General features: G+C 40.5%; 1 protein-coding gene across 4 annotated transcripts in view; it reads left to right on the forward strand.

Annotated features, from left to right (window-relative positions):
* Nucleotides 1–19864, forward strand: part of ABCA1 (ATP binding cassette subfamily A member 1) — a 149433-nt gene that overhangs the window by 123367 nt on the left and 6202 nt on the right. For all 4 annotated transcript variants that reach the window (XM_040359419.1, XM_040359427.1, XM_040359436.1 and 1 more), the window contains 14 exons: nucleotides 727–801; nucleotides 1125–1294; nucleotides 2154–2331; nucleotides 2483–2598; nucleotides 2745–2889; nucleotides 3025–3148; nucleotides 5735–5864; nucleotides 7385–7505; nucleotides 8123–8185; nucleotides 10863–10969; nucleotides 11294–11435; nucleotides 13235–13369; nucleotides 16616–16719; nucleotides 19072–19164. In XM_040359419.1, the coding sequence (XP_040215353.1) occupies nucleotides 727–801; nucleotides 1125–1294; nucleotides 2154–2331; nucleotides 2483–2598; nucleotides 2745–2889; nucleotides 3025–3148; nucleotides 5735–5864; nucleotides 7385–7505; nucleotides 8123–8185; nucleotides 10863–10969; nucleotides 11294–11435; nucleotides 13235–13369; nucleotides 16616–16719; nucleotides 19072–19164 (1703 nt within the window). The remainder of the gene's footprint in view (nucleotides 1–726; nucleotides 802–1124; nucleotides 1295–2153; nucleotides 2332–2482; nucleotides 2599–2744; nucleotides 2890–3024; nucleotides 3149–5734; nucleotides 5865–7384; nucleotides 7506–8122; nucleotides 8186–10862; nucleotides 10970–11293; nucleotides 11436–13234; nucleotides 13370–16615; nucleotides 16720–19071; nucleotides 19165–19864) is intronic.

Consider the following 19864-nt stretch of genomic DNA (forward strand, 5'->3'; position numbering starts at 1 on the left):
ACACCAAAAGTAAAATACTAAGAGGAAAATGTAAAGGGTAACTCTAGTCAAAATGATTGTTGGTTATCAACATTTCCAGCTAGGTAACTTTGTGAACAGCTTTGAATTCAACAGCAAATAATTAAAAACCTAGACTTTGCTTTTGAAACATTTGGTTTTGGTTGATTCTTAAAAGCAAAAGGGGCATTTTCCCTTAGCTTATTGCATGTGGGGAGGCTATGCTGACTTCCATCATCCAAGCATGTGCAAGCAAAAACCCAATGTGTTTTATTGTCATTGCTTATGATTGGGTATTCTTTGCAAAGTGAATTTCCACTTCATTCACCAAGTTAATGGAAAATTCCATTGCAAAGTGCAAATTCCCTTGCAAAGTTAACAGTCTATTTGCATTTAGCAAACAAACCCCTACTGAGTCTGACTTTCTAGGTCAAGCTTCTGAATATAATCATTTATACGCACATTCACATTTCAGAGTTGTTTTCCAGCTTGAGAAAGCATTACATATTATAGACTTGTTACAGTATTTTCAAAAAAATAAGTTGTAGACTACAATACAGCATAAATTAAGAAATTATGATTTCATGCTAGAAGAAATCATTAACGCATGACATTTTATTTTATAGCATTACTTAGTACACTGGCCCTGTACATTTCAGCTTTTACTAGACGTGAATCTGAAATAATTATATCTGAAATTGCATTTCTGTGATTTTGTTGTTTATACAGAATGGGGCTGCCAATCGTTTCCTTGATAGCTTTGGGGTCTTCATGAAAGGACTAGATGCAAAGGATAATGTAAAGGTATGTGTGTGTTTTTTTTTTTTTTTTGTCATCTTGTCATATTGCAATACACAGTATAATCTAATTATTGTGAATGAGTTGTACAAGCTATACAAACAGTGTGGAATGGGTGTAACTGCTAAAGACCAATGGTATGCACTAAGATATCCTCACCCCTGCAATGGGCATACTATACATGCTGGTTTCGTGTTGTATGTGAATGAACTGTCCACATGCTTCACTTCCTTGTTAAGAGATAGAAGTGTTATTGTTTAATGCATTGTTTTACATAAATTAGTGTCACTGGTTGGTGTGGTCTCATATCAACATTGCTGTTATTACAGGTATGGTTTAACAACAAAGGCTGGCATGCTATTACTTCATTTCTTAACGTGATGAATAATGCCATCCTGCGCTCCAAGCTACCTGAAGGAGAAAATCCTGCCAAATATGGGATCACGGCTTTTAATCACCCACTAAATCTCACTAAAGAGCAACTTTCTGAGGTTGCACTGTAAGTACCAAATCTCAAGTCTCAAACGATATATATATATAATTTTTTATTTGCTATTAGTAACTCCAGGCAAATACATTTGTGTATAAGGCTTCATTCAGACGTTGCTACGGAGTCCGCCAGCTCAGCAGGAGATCTCTCCGCTGATCTCCGCTGAGCTGGCGGAGGACAGGTCCCTCTCTGCTCACTGAGCGGGGAAGGGCTTGTCGAGCGCTGCTGTCTCCTATGGAGAGATTTGATGAAAATGGACAGCATGTCCGTTTTCATCAGATCTCACCCGATCCGCCATGGATGGCGACGTATAGCCATACCTCTGATTTTATTGGATCGTGTCGAATGTCAGCGGACATGTCTCCGCTGACATCCGACGCTCCATAGGCTTGCATGAAGCAGCCGTTCAGGTCCGCCGACAAAACTGAGCTATAAGTTACATCCATTAATAAAATAAATAAACGGCTATTCCTAAATGTTGTTCGTTTTAATGGATAGACTTGTCCAGATATTGGTCTTCTGTAATATCTTGTATAACAGTACAGGGAGAATGAGTGGAAGCTGACAGTAAACATGCAGACAGGTGAAGAGAACATAGTGAGCAGAGGTTTCTAGCTTCTTTTTTGCCAGCAGGCTAGGTGTTTGTTCACAACCATGATGTGCTACTGCTGCAGTGCTGTCTGACAGGGCTTCCTGAATCTGATTTATTGCCAGTAAACATTTTCCATATATGTTTTTTTCAAATAGCTGCTTGCCTGGAGTTCAGCTTAGATATTTCTAAATACTTCATACTTCATACACTATTTCATGCATTTATTTATATTTTCTGTGCTATTGTCAGTTACATATGGTTTATGTTCTTGTTCAGGATGACCACATCTGTAGACGTCTTGGTTTCCATCTGTGTTATATTTGCCATGTCCTTTGTGCCAGCCAGTTTTGTGGTTTTCCTGATCCAAGAGAGAGTGAGCAAGGCCAAACACATGCAGTGCATCAGTGGAGTAAAACCAGTTATCTACTGGTTAGCCAACTTTGTGTGGGATATGGTAAGAGACTAAAATAATTATCTAAAAAATATGCTCTTTTTTATTTTGGGGGTGACATATTTTTTAAGTTATTTTGTTAACTTATTATTTTGTTAACTTATTAGGATGACTATGAAAAGGTATAAACTGTTGATTTTTTTTTCTCTTTTAGTGTAACTACATAGTGCCAGCTACACTGGTCGTTATAATATTTGTCTGCTTCCAACAAGACTCCTACGTATCTTCTTCCAATTTACCTGTCTTGGCCCTTTTGCTTCTGCTTTATGGGTGAGAAATGTGTTTAATTATTTACACATATAGGTTTATTTACATTTTAGGAACTCTGAAATATTGTTGTTCAAGTTAGTTGTTAACAATAATTAAATTAAAATTTGTTAACATGAGAGATGACGTTAAATGTCTTTATCTCACAGATGGTCCATAACCCCACTGATGTACCCAGCTTCCTTTTTGTTCAAGATCCCCAGTACAGCTTATGTAGTGTTGACTAGTGTTAATCTATTCATTGGGATCAATGGCAGCGTGGCCACTTTTGTGCTGGAACTTTTTACCAATAATGTAAGTAATTATGCTTACCGGATTTTTAAGCAAAGCAATTTCTTTTACCAGCTTCAAAACTGATTTAGGATTATTTGTACTTAAATCTATACTATACATGGCTTTAGATAACAGAATTGTATTTTTTCCTATTAGAAACTAAACAACATCAATGATATATTAAAGTCAGTGCTGTTGGTTTTCCCCCACTTCTGCTTGGGAAGAGGACTTATTGATATGGTGAAGAATCAAGCCATGGCAGATGCTCTAGAAAGATTTGGTGGGTAGTCTTATTGTCTATTTAAAGTCTTTAAAACTGGATATATGAAAGCAGATATCACTATGACAGATTAGATGTCCCTGTGTGTCTTTCTGTAAGCAAGTCTGAAGAGGCACCAGCATAATCCGACTAATTTTTAAGTGAAACTGTAGACTATTTGTAGTGTGTGTGTGTGTGTGTGTATATATATATATATATATGTATTCATATTTATATATATGGTCGGTGGGAAGACCTGTTTGCTGGCACTCGTTATATACCGTGTGCAGTTCTCCTCCATTGCCTTGTGAATATATATATATATATATATATATATATATATATATATATACACACACACAGTATCTTACAAAAGTGAGTACACCCCTCACATCTTTGTAAATATATTATTATATCTTTTCACGTGACAACACTGAAGAGGTGACACTTTTCTACAATGTAACGTAGTGAGAGTACAGCTTGTATAACAGTGCAATTAATGTCTAAACCGCTAGCAACAAAAGTGAGTACGCCCCTTAACGAAAATGTCCAAATTGGGCCCAAAGTGTCAATATTTGATGTGGCCACCAATATTTTCCAGCACTGCCTTAATCCTTTTGAGCATGGAGTTCAGCAGAGCTTCACAGGTTGCCACTGGAGTCCTCTTCCACATCACAAAGCTGGTGGATTTTGGAGACCTTGCACTCCTCCCCCTTCCATTTAAGGATGCCCCACAGATGCTCAATAGGGTTTAGGTCTGGAGACATGATTGGCCAATCCATCACCTTTATCCTCAGATTCTTTAGCAAGGCAGTGGTCATCTTGGAAGTGTGTTTGGGGTTGTTGTCATGTTGGAATACTGCCCTGCGGCCCAGTCTCTAAAGGGAGGGGATCGTGCTCTGCTTTAGTATGTCACAGTACATGTTGGTATTCATGGTTCCCTCAATGAATAGTAGCTTCCCAGTGCCGACAGCACTCATGCAGCCCCAGACTATGACACTCCCACCACCATGCTTGACTGTAGGCAAGACACACTTGCATTTTGACTCCTCACCTGGTTGCCGCCACACACGCTTGGCACCATCTGAACCAAATAAGTTTATCTTACTCTCATCAGACCACAGGACATGGTTCCAGTAATCCATGTCCTTAGTCTGCTTGTCTTCAGCAAACTGTTTGTGGGCTTTTTTGTGCATCATCTTTAGAAGAGGCTTCATTCTGGGATGACAGTCATGCAGACCAATGTGATGCAGAGTGCGGCATATGGTTTGAACACTGACCCCCACACCCCATCAACCTCTGCAGCAATGCTGGCAGCACCCGTATGTCTATTTCCTGAAGACAACCTCTGCATATGACGCTGAGCATGTACACTTAACTTCTTTGGTTGACCATGGCGAGGCCTGTTCTGAGTGGAGCCTGTCCTGTTAAACCGCTGTATGTCTTGGCCACCATGCTGCAGCTCAGTTTCAAGGTCTTGGCAATCTTCTTATAGCCCAGGCCATCTTTATGAAAAGAAACAATTCTTTTTTTCAGATCCTCAGAGAGTTCTTTGCCATGAGGTGCCATGTTGAACTTCCAGTGACCAGTATGAGGGAGTGAGAGCGTTAAAAACAAATTTCACACCTGCTCCCCATTCACACCTGAGACCTTCTAACACTAACAAGGCACATGACACCGGGGAGAGAAAATTGCTAATTGGGCCCAATTTGGACATTTTCACTTAAGGGTATACTCACTTTTGTTGTCAGCGGTTTAGACATTAATGGCTGTGTGTTGAGTTATTTTGAGGGGACAGCAAATTTACACTGTTACACAAGCTGTACACTCACTACTTTACATTGTAGCAAAGTGTAATTTCCTCAGTGTTGTCACATGAAAAGATATGATAAAATATTTACTAAAATGTGAGGGGTGTACTCACTTTTGTGAGATACTATATAAATAAATTGTATTATGTATGTAGTCTGCTTGTAAGTAATATTTTCAATTTATATTTGTCTTATACCTTTTTCCATTTATACTTGGCCCATGTGTAAAAGTGAAGAACCTTGCCTTTATTGAAAAACCCTTAGGATAATAAGCATTGCACTAGTCCCAGGTAGGCTGGTCAGTGGCAGTTACCTGGTTGTGTTTTTTCCTTTTTGCTGCACCCAGTGGGATGATGCAGTAGTTAATTATGTAAGAAAATACACTTAGCCCTTAGTGGAGGAGCAACATCATTATTGTTCTTTTGGCTTATCCAGTATTGATTATTTTTTTCTAAGCGTTTCTCAGAAATGCTAATTGTAGTGTGATATGTAATATTATTGGAGAGAGCCTACAATGCTGTGTGCTTTTAGGAAAATGCCAAACACCACACATTTGAAAATGTTTACATCAAAAATAATTAAGGGTGAATGTTACAATACTGTCCAAAAATGTATATGTACTAAAAATATTGTACATTTCCCATTTGTCAGCAGCACACAATAGAAGTGTAAGATTCCTAATAAACCTAGTAGGTAGATCATTGTGAAAATTCATATATCCAGCTTAATTTATTCTATTGCACTGCTTATCTAATATTATGGGTTGACTGATTTTGGACATGTACCCTTGATACAGGTGAAAACCGTTTTGTCTCCCCCATGTCCTGGGACCTGGTTGGAAAGAATCTCTTTGCCATGGCTGTGGAGGGATTGGTTTTCTTCATTATAACCCTGCTTATCCAATATCGTTTCTTCATTAAACCAAGGTAGGTCATTATTTAAAAAAAAATTAAATGTATGCAGTGATCGACTTTCTTGCTTTCGCACAACCTTTCTATTAGCACAAAAGAGCTTACTTATTATGTAGTGGCATGTTCAGCTTGTCCAGGGCTAACCAAACCAGTTGTATTTCTATTTCCTACACTTGTCCTTGTATGCCTAAGCTTGTATGCACTATACATGTGTATAGAAAGTAATGGCAATTCTAGCCGTAGGAGCATGTAAGCACTATCTGTTTCTTTTTTTATTTTCCACTTATCTGTCATTCAGTTTTGCCATAAATTCAGTTACTCACCTGCAGATCCAATGTTGTCCTGCTGAGATCTGTTGCTACCGTCTTGGTCCTCCACATTCATTGGACATTGGCTGCCTCTTCCGCGTTCAGGCAGCAGGTATCCAATGATACGTGCCAGCTGTGCCAACCAGCCACTGTGAACCTCTACTCCTGCTGCAGCCTCCAGGAATAAGTGACATGGTATCCCAGGAGGCTGAGGGGGAAGAAACATGTCGGCCCGGATTCAGATAGAATGGCGTAACTATATGCAGGCGTAGCGTTTCTCATATACGCTACGCCCCAGTAACTTTGAGAGGCGAGTACTGTATTCAGAAAGAACTTGCGCCCGAAGTTACGGCGGCGTAACGTATATGGACCGGCGTAAGCCCGCGTAATTCAAAGTAGGCTGGTAGGGGGCGTGTTGTATGGAAATGAATTGTGACCCCATGTAAATGACGCGCCTAACAAACGGCGCATGCGCGCGCATGCTCAGTATCACGTCGAATTTTCTCCGTAAATTACGCCGGCTCAATGCTTAGTCGACGTGAACGTAACCTACACCCATCCCCATTCACGTACGACTTACGCAAACAACGTAAAATACGACGCTGTTCCGACGTTTCCGACGTCCATACCTTAACATGACTTACCCCTGCTTTATGAGGGGTAAAGTTACGCCGGTCGTACGCCTTACGTAAACAGCGTATTTTAATACGCCGGGCGCAAGTACGTTTGTGAATCGGCGTATCTAGCTCATTTGCATATTTGACGCGGAAATATACGGAAGCGCCCCTAGTGCCCAGCGTAAACATGCACCCGAAGATACGACGGCGTAAGAGACTTACGTCAGTCGTATCTTGGACCAATTCTAGCGTAAATGCCTTTCTGAATAGGCGTATAGATGCGACGGCGCAGATTTGGACTTACGACGGCGTATCTGGAGATACGCCGTCGGAAATCCTTTCTGAATCCGGGCCGTCATTCCTGGCGATTTGTACTGTGGAGTAGGGCGGGATCGCAGGAAGCTATAGAAGATCTGGGGGGTGAAGAATTTTTTGTGGGCAAGACCTGGGGAAATAGAAGAACATTTTAAATTTTAAAGGAAAGCATCTGTATGTTTATAATATATACTGAGTCTGAAATTGTCATGCTAATGTATCTTCCATTCTGGCTAGTCGTCAGGCATTTACAATAAAAAAAATAATACACAAGGCACTGCTTCTATCTCTGCAGACCCGTGACTGCAAAGCTTCCGCCAATAATTGATGAGGATGAAGACGTGGCAAGGGAAAGGCAGAGGATATTAAATGAGGGGGGCCGGAGCGATATACTGGAAATCAAAGGACTGACAAAGGTAGGACATGCTCATACTAGCTAAGTTATGATGCTGCTCCCTTTGGCTGACTTAAGATCAGTATGTTACCTGAGGCACATGGCAGGCAAGCATCACACCTGCCTCACATCACACCATGGATTTACCCCCTCAGCGCTGCAGGGACACTGAAAATATTTTAGAAATATCTGGAATTTTTCAAATAGGGCTCACAATGACAAAGATAAAACTTAGAAAAAAAGGCACTGGTTATGAATTTATTGTAAGTAAATGTTAAAGAGTTGTGTTTTTATATATATATATATATATATATATATATATATATATATATATATATATATATATATATATATATCAGCATTAGCTCGTAGCCTAGTATGTGTTGTATGTTGCAATTAGAGTCTGAAAAGTCATGCTGGAACTCCTAGTTCTGCTATTTTGAAAATATATTTCAAGTTGTCATTAGGATTATTTTTTAACAGTGCAATTATTTATTAACGGTGCAATAACTAATTGCAAAGTTTAGGAGCTCAGTGTTGCAGTATAGTAGATGCAATTTTATATTACATGCATTAAACTTTAATATAGTATAGTTGGTGCATATTATGTGTTATTTAAATAAGACTTTTCTCTTTTAGATCTATAGAACAAAGCGAAAGCCAGCTGTTGACAGACTGTGCGTGGGAATCCCTCCTGGAGAGGTAGGATTAATAGCCCAATCCATTTTATTTTTATAAAATAGAATTAGCCAACAAAGAAATGGTGTCATACCTTCCTAACTTCTGAAACACTACTCAGCATTCACAATTTTTTCTATACATAAGTAAAACACAAAACACCAATTGTCTATTTGAAAAATGCATGCATTGTACTGTATGCATTGCGTTTTGTATAAAATAATAATAAATGCTCATACTGACCAAATTTTATAGTGTTTCTGGAGAACATTAATAACCTAAAATGCCAACGCCTTACTAGGCATTATGGTTCCTATATGTATTTTATTTTTCTAAGAGTTACATTTGAAAATGGCAAAGCAGTAATTTAAAGGGTGGGCACTATAAATATTAGAGGAATCTAGGCCTGGTAAACAGAGGTAGGTTTTTTTTTCCGTTCAACCCAGTGGGCTAAATGAAAAGAAAAACTGAAGAGCTCTCTGGGAGTTTGCTGTTCTACCTATGTGTATGTGATAGTAGAGGAATATTCCCGCTGAGTTATTGTGTCCTGACAGGGGGTCCAACAGAAGCCAGGCATTAGTTTGGCTTCTATTGGACAGGCTGCTGCACACACTTGTTGAATATTGTCGAGTTTCTCTTAAACCAGCGGATGCCAGCCAATATAGATTTGTATCAAAACTAGGGACTTTAAAATAGAAACACTGGAGAGCAATCTGTTTGATATTACTCCTTAGAGACAGATCACCTAGCAGTGTATTTTAAGTGCATCAAAAGCCACTTCCAGTGTTTTGTTTTTTTAGGGGGGGTTGCCATTTTTTATCTCATATGGGATATTCTCCTTTAATTCCTGACCTGTAGACACAACAGGAAGTGGGAGGGTATCTTTCTAAGATGAGGAAAATGTTCTCAAGACAGATGTCATAAGCACAAGTGTCCCAATTCGAAAGAAATGTGGGTGGCAACACATTTTTTAATTTAGCCTCATTTTCATTGCTGATGACATTGGTGATCAGTACAGTCAGAGAGAGTGAATCTCCCTAATGGGAAACAGACAGCAATTAAGACCTGACGTGGGTGGTTTCTAACACCCAATCTCTATATATAAATTTAAAAAAATCCTTTACTACTTAAAAAAAAACTGTCAGAAAATATATATGGAAGCTTTCACCCTATGTAGTTATAAATACTGTGGAGAAATTAATCTTTAAGGTTCACAACAGAAGCACTGAAATCTTAGCTCTTTTCTTATTAGTTTTCATTATTATTATGCAAGATTTATATAGTGCCAAAGACAGTGCTTTACAAAATGGATGCAGACAGTATAGTAACAATATGATTCAATACAAGATGGATCAGAGGGTCATGTTAGGCTGTTGTCTGTATACTTCCTTCACTGACCCAGAACAAGCGTTGGCAGACCCCATATTTCTGTCAATACAGGGGCACAGGTATTTTGAAAAGGTTATTCCACTGATGTATTCATAAATATAACAGCAGTCAAAGCCACTCTGGCATCAGAGAAGCCTTTGACCTTTCATGGATGCTTCTCTGGGCTTCAGCAATGCGGCATCCCCAAGCTCCCTGCCCAGCCACTGACCTCTTAAGGCAGCTAGCTTCTGGTTCTCGATTGCCAGCCGCTGTCATTGGCCAGATGGAGATTTGCTAAGATTCGACATTGCTGATTGTGTACAGTGTGCAGTGGGTGCGTAACTCACTGTACAAAGGGGTTCAGGCAGGTTGGTCTGTTCTACATCACAATTCCTGCCTGTTTGCCCATCTTCAATACTGGCCTAAAGTTCCACTTTAAGGTAATGATACACAACAGATTACTTACTATCCTCCAGACCAGTGGTCTCCAAACTGCGGCCCTTTTCTTGCCTTTATCGGGCCCTTGGGGCACTATCCCTCCCACTATTCTGCCATCTGACACCGACAATGGAGCATCATTTCTCCCACTGACACAACTAATAGAGTACTATTACTCCCTATGATACCAGCAATAGGGCACTATTCTTCCCCCTAATACCACTAACAATGATGCCAGGAAAATTTCTACTCCCGCTGGTCAAAGTCCGGCCCTCCAAGAGTCTGAAGGACAATAAACGAGCCCTTTGTTTAGAATGTTTGGAGACCCCTGCTCCAGACCAAACTTTTTTTGACTGAATTGAGAGACAAGGAACAAAGCGGTTGAGAAGGTTAGAAAACCTTACCCACTCACTATTGTTTCCTCTAGAACCAGAACGGTCTGCTATTGACTTCCATTACCCTAAACAGGAACTCTCATGCGACTATTAGGCCCCTTTAAGGGGAGAAACTAGTAAAGGGGAATTCACGAGGAGGTCAGAAAATACTTGCATGTCCAACTCTCCTGTTATGTCTATGGCCAGCATAAGGAATATTTACATATTTTTGTTTGCGATAGTAAAGGCAGCACCATGGTTTTCTGAGCATTTAAGTTTAAGACGAAATCAAGAACACATGCTGATCCCACTGTGACATATTGGCAACATTCTTATTATAAGTCAATACATTGTTAAGAAAATTTTTCTAAGTTTTTCTCAATTTAAAGGAAAAGCGTAATCTTCGTACATTTAGGGGATACATAAATGTACTTATATGTGTTTATGTGAATCCTTGTAATGTAATTGTGAACTTATTGTTACCTAGTACTAGAGCTTACCTAATGCTGTGTTACTTTTAGTGCTTTGGACTGCTAGGAGTTAATGGTGCTGGTAAAACCACTACTTTCAAGATGCTTACTGGAGATACCGATGTGACTGCTGGCGAAGCTTTCCTGAAGGGTCACAGGTGAGTAATGACCATATCTGTCATAATCATAATTAATCATTTTGTTTAATTGCAGTAGAGAATAGGGTATGTTTGGCAATGTTTAAACAAACACCTTTATGGGTTGGGCCACACAAAAGTCAAATAGTCCTTTTTCTAAGTACCTATTACATTATGAATAACTGTGAAGCTAACACAGCAGAGAAGCGGAAAACATTTTTTATTGTAAAGGAATGACATGTGTGACATGAATTTTAGTAAATGTTTTGATAAGTTTGCATCGTTGTAATGATAATGTAATGATGGAATATATGGATAACTAAATAATTTACCTTTGTTTTGCAGCATCCTGTCTAACATGCAGGAAGTCCATCAGAACATGGGGTACTGTCCTCAGTTTGATGCTATTAATGAGCTGTTGACAGGGAGAGAACACCTGGAGCTTTATGCTTTACTGCGTGGTGTACCCGAAAAGGAGGTTTGCAAGGTAATGTAAATCCTTAAAGATAAAGCAATGGGCATCTGTAATCTAAATGTCAATTTTTTTGGTGTCAAGCTTACCTCTTGAGTAGTGGTTAAGTTTTTATTTTTTTACATATACTCTTTCCCAGATCAGAAGTGTCAGTCTGTAAAGCCCTTCTATCTTAACCTTCAGCTGATAAACAGATACTTGAAAATTGTCATATAGTAAAGGTGCTACCGTGTTTCCCCAAAAATAAGACCTACCCATAAAATAAGACCTAGCGCTAATTTCCAGGAGGGCTGCAATATAAGCCCTAACCCGAAAATATTCCTAGTTTAAAATGCCTGCAAAATCCTATAATCCACTCTATTACAGTAGGATATAATGTACAATGTGTGTGTTTCTGTAATATAATTGAAGGGAAGAGTGGTCCGGCGGGAAACAGAAGCGCAGAGCGGCGCTATAAACAAAGGTATTTGGCACAATTGAAGAAACACACACATTATACATTATATACTACTGTAATAGAGTGGATCATAGGATTTTACAAGCGTTTTAACTCGGTTCACACTGGGGATTCCTGTTAGGCTGGGAGAGAGAGGGGGAGAGAAGATAGCACATTACATGGTAAGACCTACCCCGAAAATAAGCCCTACTGTGTCTTTTGTTGCCAAAAATTAATATAAGACCTGAGCTTATTTTCAGGAAAACACTGTATCAGGATTACATGAAAGGGAAAAATATAAACGATTTCCCTCATCCAGCAGTCCATCCAGAGGGTTCAGTATCAACCTTGCACTCAGGCAGGAGAGCATAGGTGGGCACAGCCTATTGCATTAGGGTGTGCACCCCAAATCTTAAACACATATGTGTGTGCATGTGTATATATACTGACGATGTCAGTAGAGCAGTGGACAGTGTCATTAGGGCAGAGACTGGTGTGAGTAGGCTAGTGGATGCTGTCAGTATTTTTTTTTTATTATTATTATTTTCTTTACAATTTTATTTAAAAAAGAAAAAATTTAGGAGCCTGTTAGGGGGCTTTGGTGAAATATCAGGAGTCTAAACAGGGATAATCTGCACCACATAGGGTGATTAGGGTGTGCCCAGGCACACCTGGCGCACCCTGTGTGCTCACCTCTGTAGGTGAGTCAGCGTGTATGGTGTGACTGAGCCCTAAAAAACTGTCACATGACAAAAATAGCTATTTGTAGTGGTATTCGTACTTATAGTCTTAAAAAAAATGGTATCGGTACATTCCTAGTTCTATTATTATTGACCGTGATTAAACAAATACTGCATGCATTACAAGACACTTTTTTTTTACCCTATTTTTTTAATAGTTAGATTGTATGTGTAGCAACTGATACCGAATCATATTGCAATACAGTGCCTCTTTTCTTTGTGCCTGGGAGCTCTATACTCTCCATAGAGACAAGCCTAACCTACTGAACTGCAGTGCCATTGTGTGAGATACAGCCTGGCTAGATGGCACATTTCTTCAGTTTTGCATGATCCCGGATGGCACGCTGTCAGTGTTAATAAATCTCACTTTTCAGACAAAGCCCACTAACCTGAATCACCCTGGCATAAAAATTTGTATTACATTTTGTCCTCAATCCACAGTGTATAACCAATTTGTATTTTACATATAAGATACCTAATTCAATTATTATTATTAGCGTTGGTTTATGCATTGTCTGACCAGATAAGCAAGTGTCAGTGCAAGTGCCTTTGATTGTTACTGGTAGTTCTGAATATCAATGTCTTGGCCTATTCTCAGCAGCCACAGCAATTCTGACATTGTCTCTATGTGTTATTAGGTTGCCGAATGGGCAGTACGGAAGCTCGGACTAGTGAAATACTCTGAGAAATGTGCAGGGGGCTACAGTGGTGGGAACAGGCGGAAATTATCCACTGCTATTGCTTTGATCGGAGGACCACCAGTGGTGTTTCTAGTAAGTAAACTTTAGATGTTTCTAATACACTGATAAATACTAATAATGAAATAAATCACCGCAAAAAAAGGAGTGCTCATGGCACCTTACCACAAGATGTTGACCCCAATAGTTAAAAAGAGGTCAAATAGGCATGGGTTATAACCTTAGATTCCACACGTAGCTCCTGAGGTCTCGATATCGTCATTCAACACCACATGAAGTAAATCAAAAGAGAGATCGCCATAGAATAATAACGTTTTATTTAAAAGTAATATAAGACAGGTAACGCCAAATGGCCCCTTACTTGAAAAGTGCCTTAACCCGGCACTGAGGCTGGTCTGCGTTGAATGGCGTGTGGAGAGACGATCCCACGCTTCAGGAAGCCTGCAGTCAGCGTGCGTTCCACCTCTCAGGAAGAGAGGACCAGCGTGACCGGAAGTACGTAGATTTTTGCGTGACCAGTGCGCCTCGACGTACGTTTCGTGATTGCCACGTCGTCAGGAAGCATCGCTTTTTTTTCGGTGATTACATCTTATTCTTCTTGTGGTGGAGGTCGAAGCCTGTACTGATTAAGTGGAATCATCTTGCAAGCAATTGTTTATTATTCACCGTTTGGACTTTTTTCTGCACATTGGCTAAAGATATCTCCTCAATAGGAAGTCTGTACTATGATGGACATTATTGTTTATTATCACTAATATTATTCACCTTATATTTTCTCACTATTTATGATGAATTATTGTTGCTGATTATTTTTTATTATTGATTAGTCATTATTTATTCATATAAATTTAGATGATCAATATTCCTAGTGCCCCCGCTTCCTTCACTCAGTTACAGGGATAAGACAAATCATTTAACACTGAAAGGGGTGCTTACAATGACTAGCTTGTATTTATTTATTTATGTAAAACCTTTATCTCAAAAGGAAAATGAAACTGTTTGCAGTAGCTGCTTATATAGTATTAGCTGCAGATTTGTCTTCAATTTGTTATTGTAGTGAAATCTACCAGTACATCTAGAACCCCCCACCCCCCTGAAAATGCTCCTGTCCAAAGGGTGCCCCCTGTGCCCATTCATCCAGAGTGGGGTCACTTCAATACAGGAGGTGTGTTACCGGCCAGATAATCAGGTGAAAACAGAGAGGAAAATAATACCACTTTATAGCATAGTTAAATGGTAAATAGTTTGTTTCTTACTAGTCCTTAGATGTGTCTGCATTAGCTTTCTTTTTTCAGTTTTGCTTTTTTTTTTCACCTAGTGATCTGCCAGTAGCACACTCCCTGTCTTAAGCCTCGTACACACGATCGGATTATCCAACGGGAATTGTGTGATGACAGGCTGTTGTCGGAAAATCTGACCGTTTGTATGCTTCATCGGACGATTGATGTCGGATTTTCCGCAGACAAATGGGGCATAGCATGCTTTAAAATTGTCCGTCAACAAATGTGTGTTGTCGGATTATCCGAGCGTGTGTACAGAAGTCCGTCGGACAAAACTCCAAAGTACAAACACGCATGCTCAGAAGCAATGCTCACCATAACACAACATTAGCAGAAGTTGCCCAAAGGGTGGTGCTAAAGAGCTGAAAAAACATGTATTTTCGTGTTTGTTGACCGACAATTGTTTGCCGTTTGTATGCAATACAAGTTCCTGCCCAACGTCCTTCGGACAAAAGTCCTACGCTTTGTCTGATGAATATCCGATCGTGTGTACGAGGCTTTAGGGTGACAGCGGTTGCTCAATGTACTGTAACTGTATGGAGGGACAGCACTGTCTTCCTAGATTTGTACACTTCTCCTGCTTCTCTTCTTTATAATGTACAGGGGAGGAGTTCTGTAGTCCACAGAGACAGCTGAGAGCAATGTAACTAATAAGTGCGGCACAGGCAGAGAGCAAAGGAAGTTGTCAGGTCACAACATTACTGACAGAATGAACAGGCATTTTTTGCATTCTTATAGCAGATATAACAAATCAATTTGGAGTATTTTTAAGAGACCAAAAAGGGAGAAAAAACATAAGTGGTGTGGCTAAATGCAGACGATCAGTAAATAGTGGAATTAAAACCAAAATTTGTAGGTACTTTAATTGAGACACTGCTAGTAATTCTTTGGAAAATTATTTGTGTAGTGACCAATCAGATGCTATCATTAAGCCCGGGTTCACACATATGCGAACACAGACATCGCCTGTGATTCGCACCGGCACTGTGGTGCTGATCACATGCGATGTCTGTGCAATGTGAGTTCAGCCATACAGTTTTATGGCTGAACTCACATTAGATTTGCAAGGAAAATAGTGCAGGGACTTTTTTTCCCCCCACGCACTGGAATTGGATCGCACGGGTGTTCTCGCCCATGCGATCTGATTCCTCTGCGAGTTCACAATTCGCACTGCGATCTGTGAACTGATCTGGGGGTGTCATTAACATTGTATCGACACCCACAGCGGTTCGCAGGTGGCAGTGTGAACTACCTGCGGGAGAGATGTGATGCGGGAACCGGCACTGGAATCACACATCACATGTGGGCTGAAGGATAAGTTCAACATTTGTATCATGCTAAGGCTTTGTTTCCACTGGCGTTTTTACAGCCACTCTTGTTAGCCTTTTTTACAGCTTAAAAACGCCTGTCCATGTTTATTTTGTAAAAAAAAATTTTTTTTTTTTTTTTTTTGTGAGCCCGGAGCTCAAAAACGTTGTGGTAGCGTTTTTGAGCATTTTCACACGTTTTTAAGCATTTTTTAACGTCTGGTGTTTTTACAGCTCTACTCTAGAGCTTCAGAACGCCCTGGTCCTGCGTTTTTTTTACAGCTCAAAAACGCCAGTGCCATTTGCAGCTCAAAAACGCCTATGTGGGCATGATGCCATAGAATAACATGGACAGGCGTTTTTAAGCTGTAAAAAACGCTCAGAAAAGTGGCAGTAAAAACGTCAGTGGAAATGAAGCCTAACTGTTACACCCATATTCAGGGTGTAATATGTTACAAATGTGCATTTATTTATTTTTTTGTCCAAAAGGTGAACTTATTAGAAATAACAGATAATACTAAGTGGCATCTGAGGGCAAGGGATTCAGTTTTCTTCTCCTGTTTGTGCTCATGATAATTGGATGGTGTAGGATATGTACTTCTATGAGTACATTCCTTCGTACAGTCTTTATACTAAAGTAATGACATACAAACCATGTGTGAAAGTGAAAAATGGAATGCTAGCTTTGCAAGATATGAACTGTCTTTAAAATAAGTTCATGTGTTTTTATACAGGATGAACCAACTACAGGCATGGATCCTAAGGCAAGGCGCTTCTTATGGAACTGTGCCCTAAGTATCATAAAAGAAGGAAGATCAGTTGTACTCACATCTCACAGGTTTGTGCTTTTCTTTGTGTAATTAATCAAAAGCAGAAAATGACATGGAAATGTATACAGGCATACCCCACATTTAAGTACACAATGAGGTTTATTTACTAAAGCTGGAAAGTGCAAAATCAGGTTCACTTCTGCATAGAAACCAATGAGCTTCCAGGTTTTATTACCAAAGCTTAATTGAACAAGCTGGGGCTAGAAGCTCGCCGTCTACGGTACTGGATGAGAGTTGTAATAAAGTTATTGTCCACACTGTCGATGTCTTTTTTGTGCTTTATTACCCAACCGGGTAAAAGTAGCAATAGGTGAATGGATAGAAGAAATGGAAAATGGCGGATTCAGGGTTAACTGGTTACTGGAAACAGTCCTGCTTCCAACAACAACTTTCCTCGCCACTCTAGCCAGAGTGGGTAAAGTGCACCTGGATAGGCCTCTCTCACTAGCCTAGCAGCCAGGGTGTCACTCGGAAATGTTAGGGTGAAGTCTCTGCCACAGACCCTCCTAAAGTTGGAGATAGTTTCGGTCCAAAATGCTCCTCAACTGGATTCAGAACCCAGATCTCCTTCAAACAGCTTTAGTTATGTAAGGAACTGATAGGCGACCATCGTCCAGCCTCTCAGAAACGAAGTGTCCTTCGATGAGCAAGTAGGCCTCTCCTGAGACACCAGCCTTGTGCTCGGTATCCCCCAGACAGGTTCTCCATCGATCGGCTTCCTCCCTCGGAACGGACATCGCAGGACCACTTGCAAATTGCGGACCCAGTATACCCACCGGGCCCATAGGTAGATTAGTGGCTCCGGACCAACGTGGTCCCAGAACCAGAAACACCCTAACACACACCCCGGCCAGGAGGGCCATACACGGGGGTGGTGGGACGACTGCCCAGGCGGATGGCGGCGGGACGACGACCCTGAACCAATGGCGTCTGCCCCCTAAATACCTCTTCCCAGCATGCACAGCGAGGCGATCAACCCTCCTGATTGGCTGCCGAGAAGAAGCATCCACACGACCCTGACCCCACTGCCGCCACCTGCCATCTGGGGAAGAGAGGATCCCCCAGACAACAGCATGGTCACACAGTATAGCCAGAGCTGGAACAGAGGCCCTTAAATTTTAGCCAAATAAACATGGTCAGAGGCAACTAACTCTCTGATCCCCTCTAAATTTACAGCAGCACCTGCTATGAAAGTAGACAAGCGATACACACACACACTGGCCCAGATTCAAGTAGAATCGCGCAATATTTGCGTGGGCAAAGAGCAAATTTTTTTCTCTGCGCCCACGCAAATATTGCGCTTTGCCCGCGATTCACGGAGCAGTTGCTCCGTAAATTGCGCGGGCAATATGCTAAGCAGCCGGGCGCAAGGCTGCCTAATGTAAATGATCCCGCCGGGGGCGGGAATCATTTAAATTAGGCGCGCTCCCGAGCCGAGCGAACAGCGCATGCTCCGTCGGGAAACTTTCCCGACGTGCATTGCGGCAAATGACGTCGCAAGGACGTCATTTGCTTGTAAGTGAACGTGAATGGCGTCCAGCGCCATTCACGGTTCACTTACGTAAACGACGTGAAATTTGAACGTCGCGAGCGGGAGGCGCAGCTATACTTTAGCATTGGCTGCGCCTGCTATTAGCAGGAGCAACCTTATGCTAAAGGCGCCGTACGGAAACTCCGTACCTTGCGTACGCAGGGCCCGCGCAACTTTTGTGAATCGGTGGTAGTATGCAATTTGCATACTACACGCCGATCACAAAGGCCGCGCCCCCTAGCGGCCAACGCAAGAATGCAGCCTGGGATGTGAAGGCATAAGGAGGCTTATGTTTGTCACATCCTAGGCTGCATTCGGTGTAACGAGGTTCCTGAATCAGGAGCACTCGTTACACCGGAGCAAGTAAGCACTTGCGCCGCGCAACTATGGTTGCGCGGGCGCAAGTGCTTCTTGAATCTGGGCCACTATATATATATATATATATATATATATATATATATATATATACACACACACACACACATATATATATACATATATATATATATATATATATATATATATATATATATATACACACACACACATCAGTTCTGTGTTACAATGATATCAATATTGTGATATAGTTTTAACATTTTATTTATACCCTTTAACAGTATTGAAGAATGTGAAGCTCTCTGTACTTGTGTAATTATTCAAAAGCAGAAAATGACATGGAAATGTGTATATATAGAAATTTATGTGCGCATATATATATATATATATATATATATATATATACACACACACACACACTTATCATGTCTGTGTTACAATGATCTCATTACTGTGATTATAATTCTAACCTTTTATTTATACCCTTTAACAGTATGGAAGAATGTGAAGCTCTCTGTACAAGAATGGCTATCATGGTTAATGGAAAGTTCAGGTGTCTGGGAAGTGTACAGCATCTCAAGAACAAGTAAATATTTTTTTCTTATGAATCTTATGATTGCTGCACCAAGTTTTTCTAAAGGTTTAAATCTGCTTATTCTACGAAAATTGGTGGTTAGTGCTTAGTCCACAATCAATAGCAATTTTGTCTTGTCCCAAGTATTAGGCCTCATGAACACTTGTGGTCAAAAACGCTTTTACAGGCGTTTGAGCTTTTTTTTTTCCCTCTGCCTCTAAACTCCCCTCCATGTTAACCTAAGTGTCCATGCACACTATAGACATTTACAGGAGTTTAAAGGCAGAAATAAAAACATTACTTGAGTGGAGCGTTCTGACCTAAAAAAAAATCCTGACGCACATAAACGCCTGTAAACATGTTTTTTCATACGTCTTTTCATTGCAATGGCCAGAGTCAATTAATGTTCTGGCCAATGAAATGAATATGTGCCCAAGCGCTTGACACGCCTAAACGCGTTTAAAAAACAGAAGCTTAAAAGAGCCTCAGTGTGCATGAAGACTTAAAGGCTTAAGCAGCCCATACAACAGAGCTCATTTATTTCCTGCAATAAAAGATAGTGTTGACAGGGGAATCCCTCCCACCAAGCCATTGTATTCGCCTGGCCGGGGAAGCCATTCCCGCTGGGGAACAACAGTGATTATTGCTAGCAGCTATACCAGCTGGCAGTATCCAAGTTGATCGATCAATCTTCATTGATTATGGTTCGAAG

The sequence above is a fragment of the Rana temporaria genome, chromosome 1 (assembly GCF_905171775.1).
Source record: "Rana temporaria chromosome 1, aRanTem1.1, whole genome shotgun sequence".
Taxonomy (NCBI): Eukaryota; Metazoa; Chordata; class Amphibia; order Anura; family Ranidae; genus Rana; species Rana temporaria.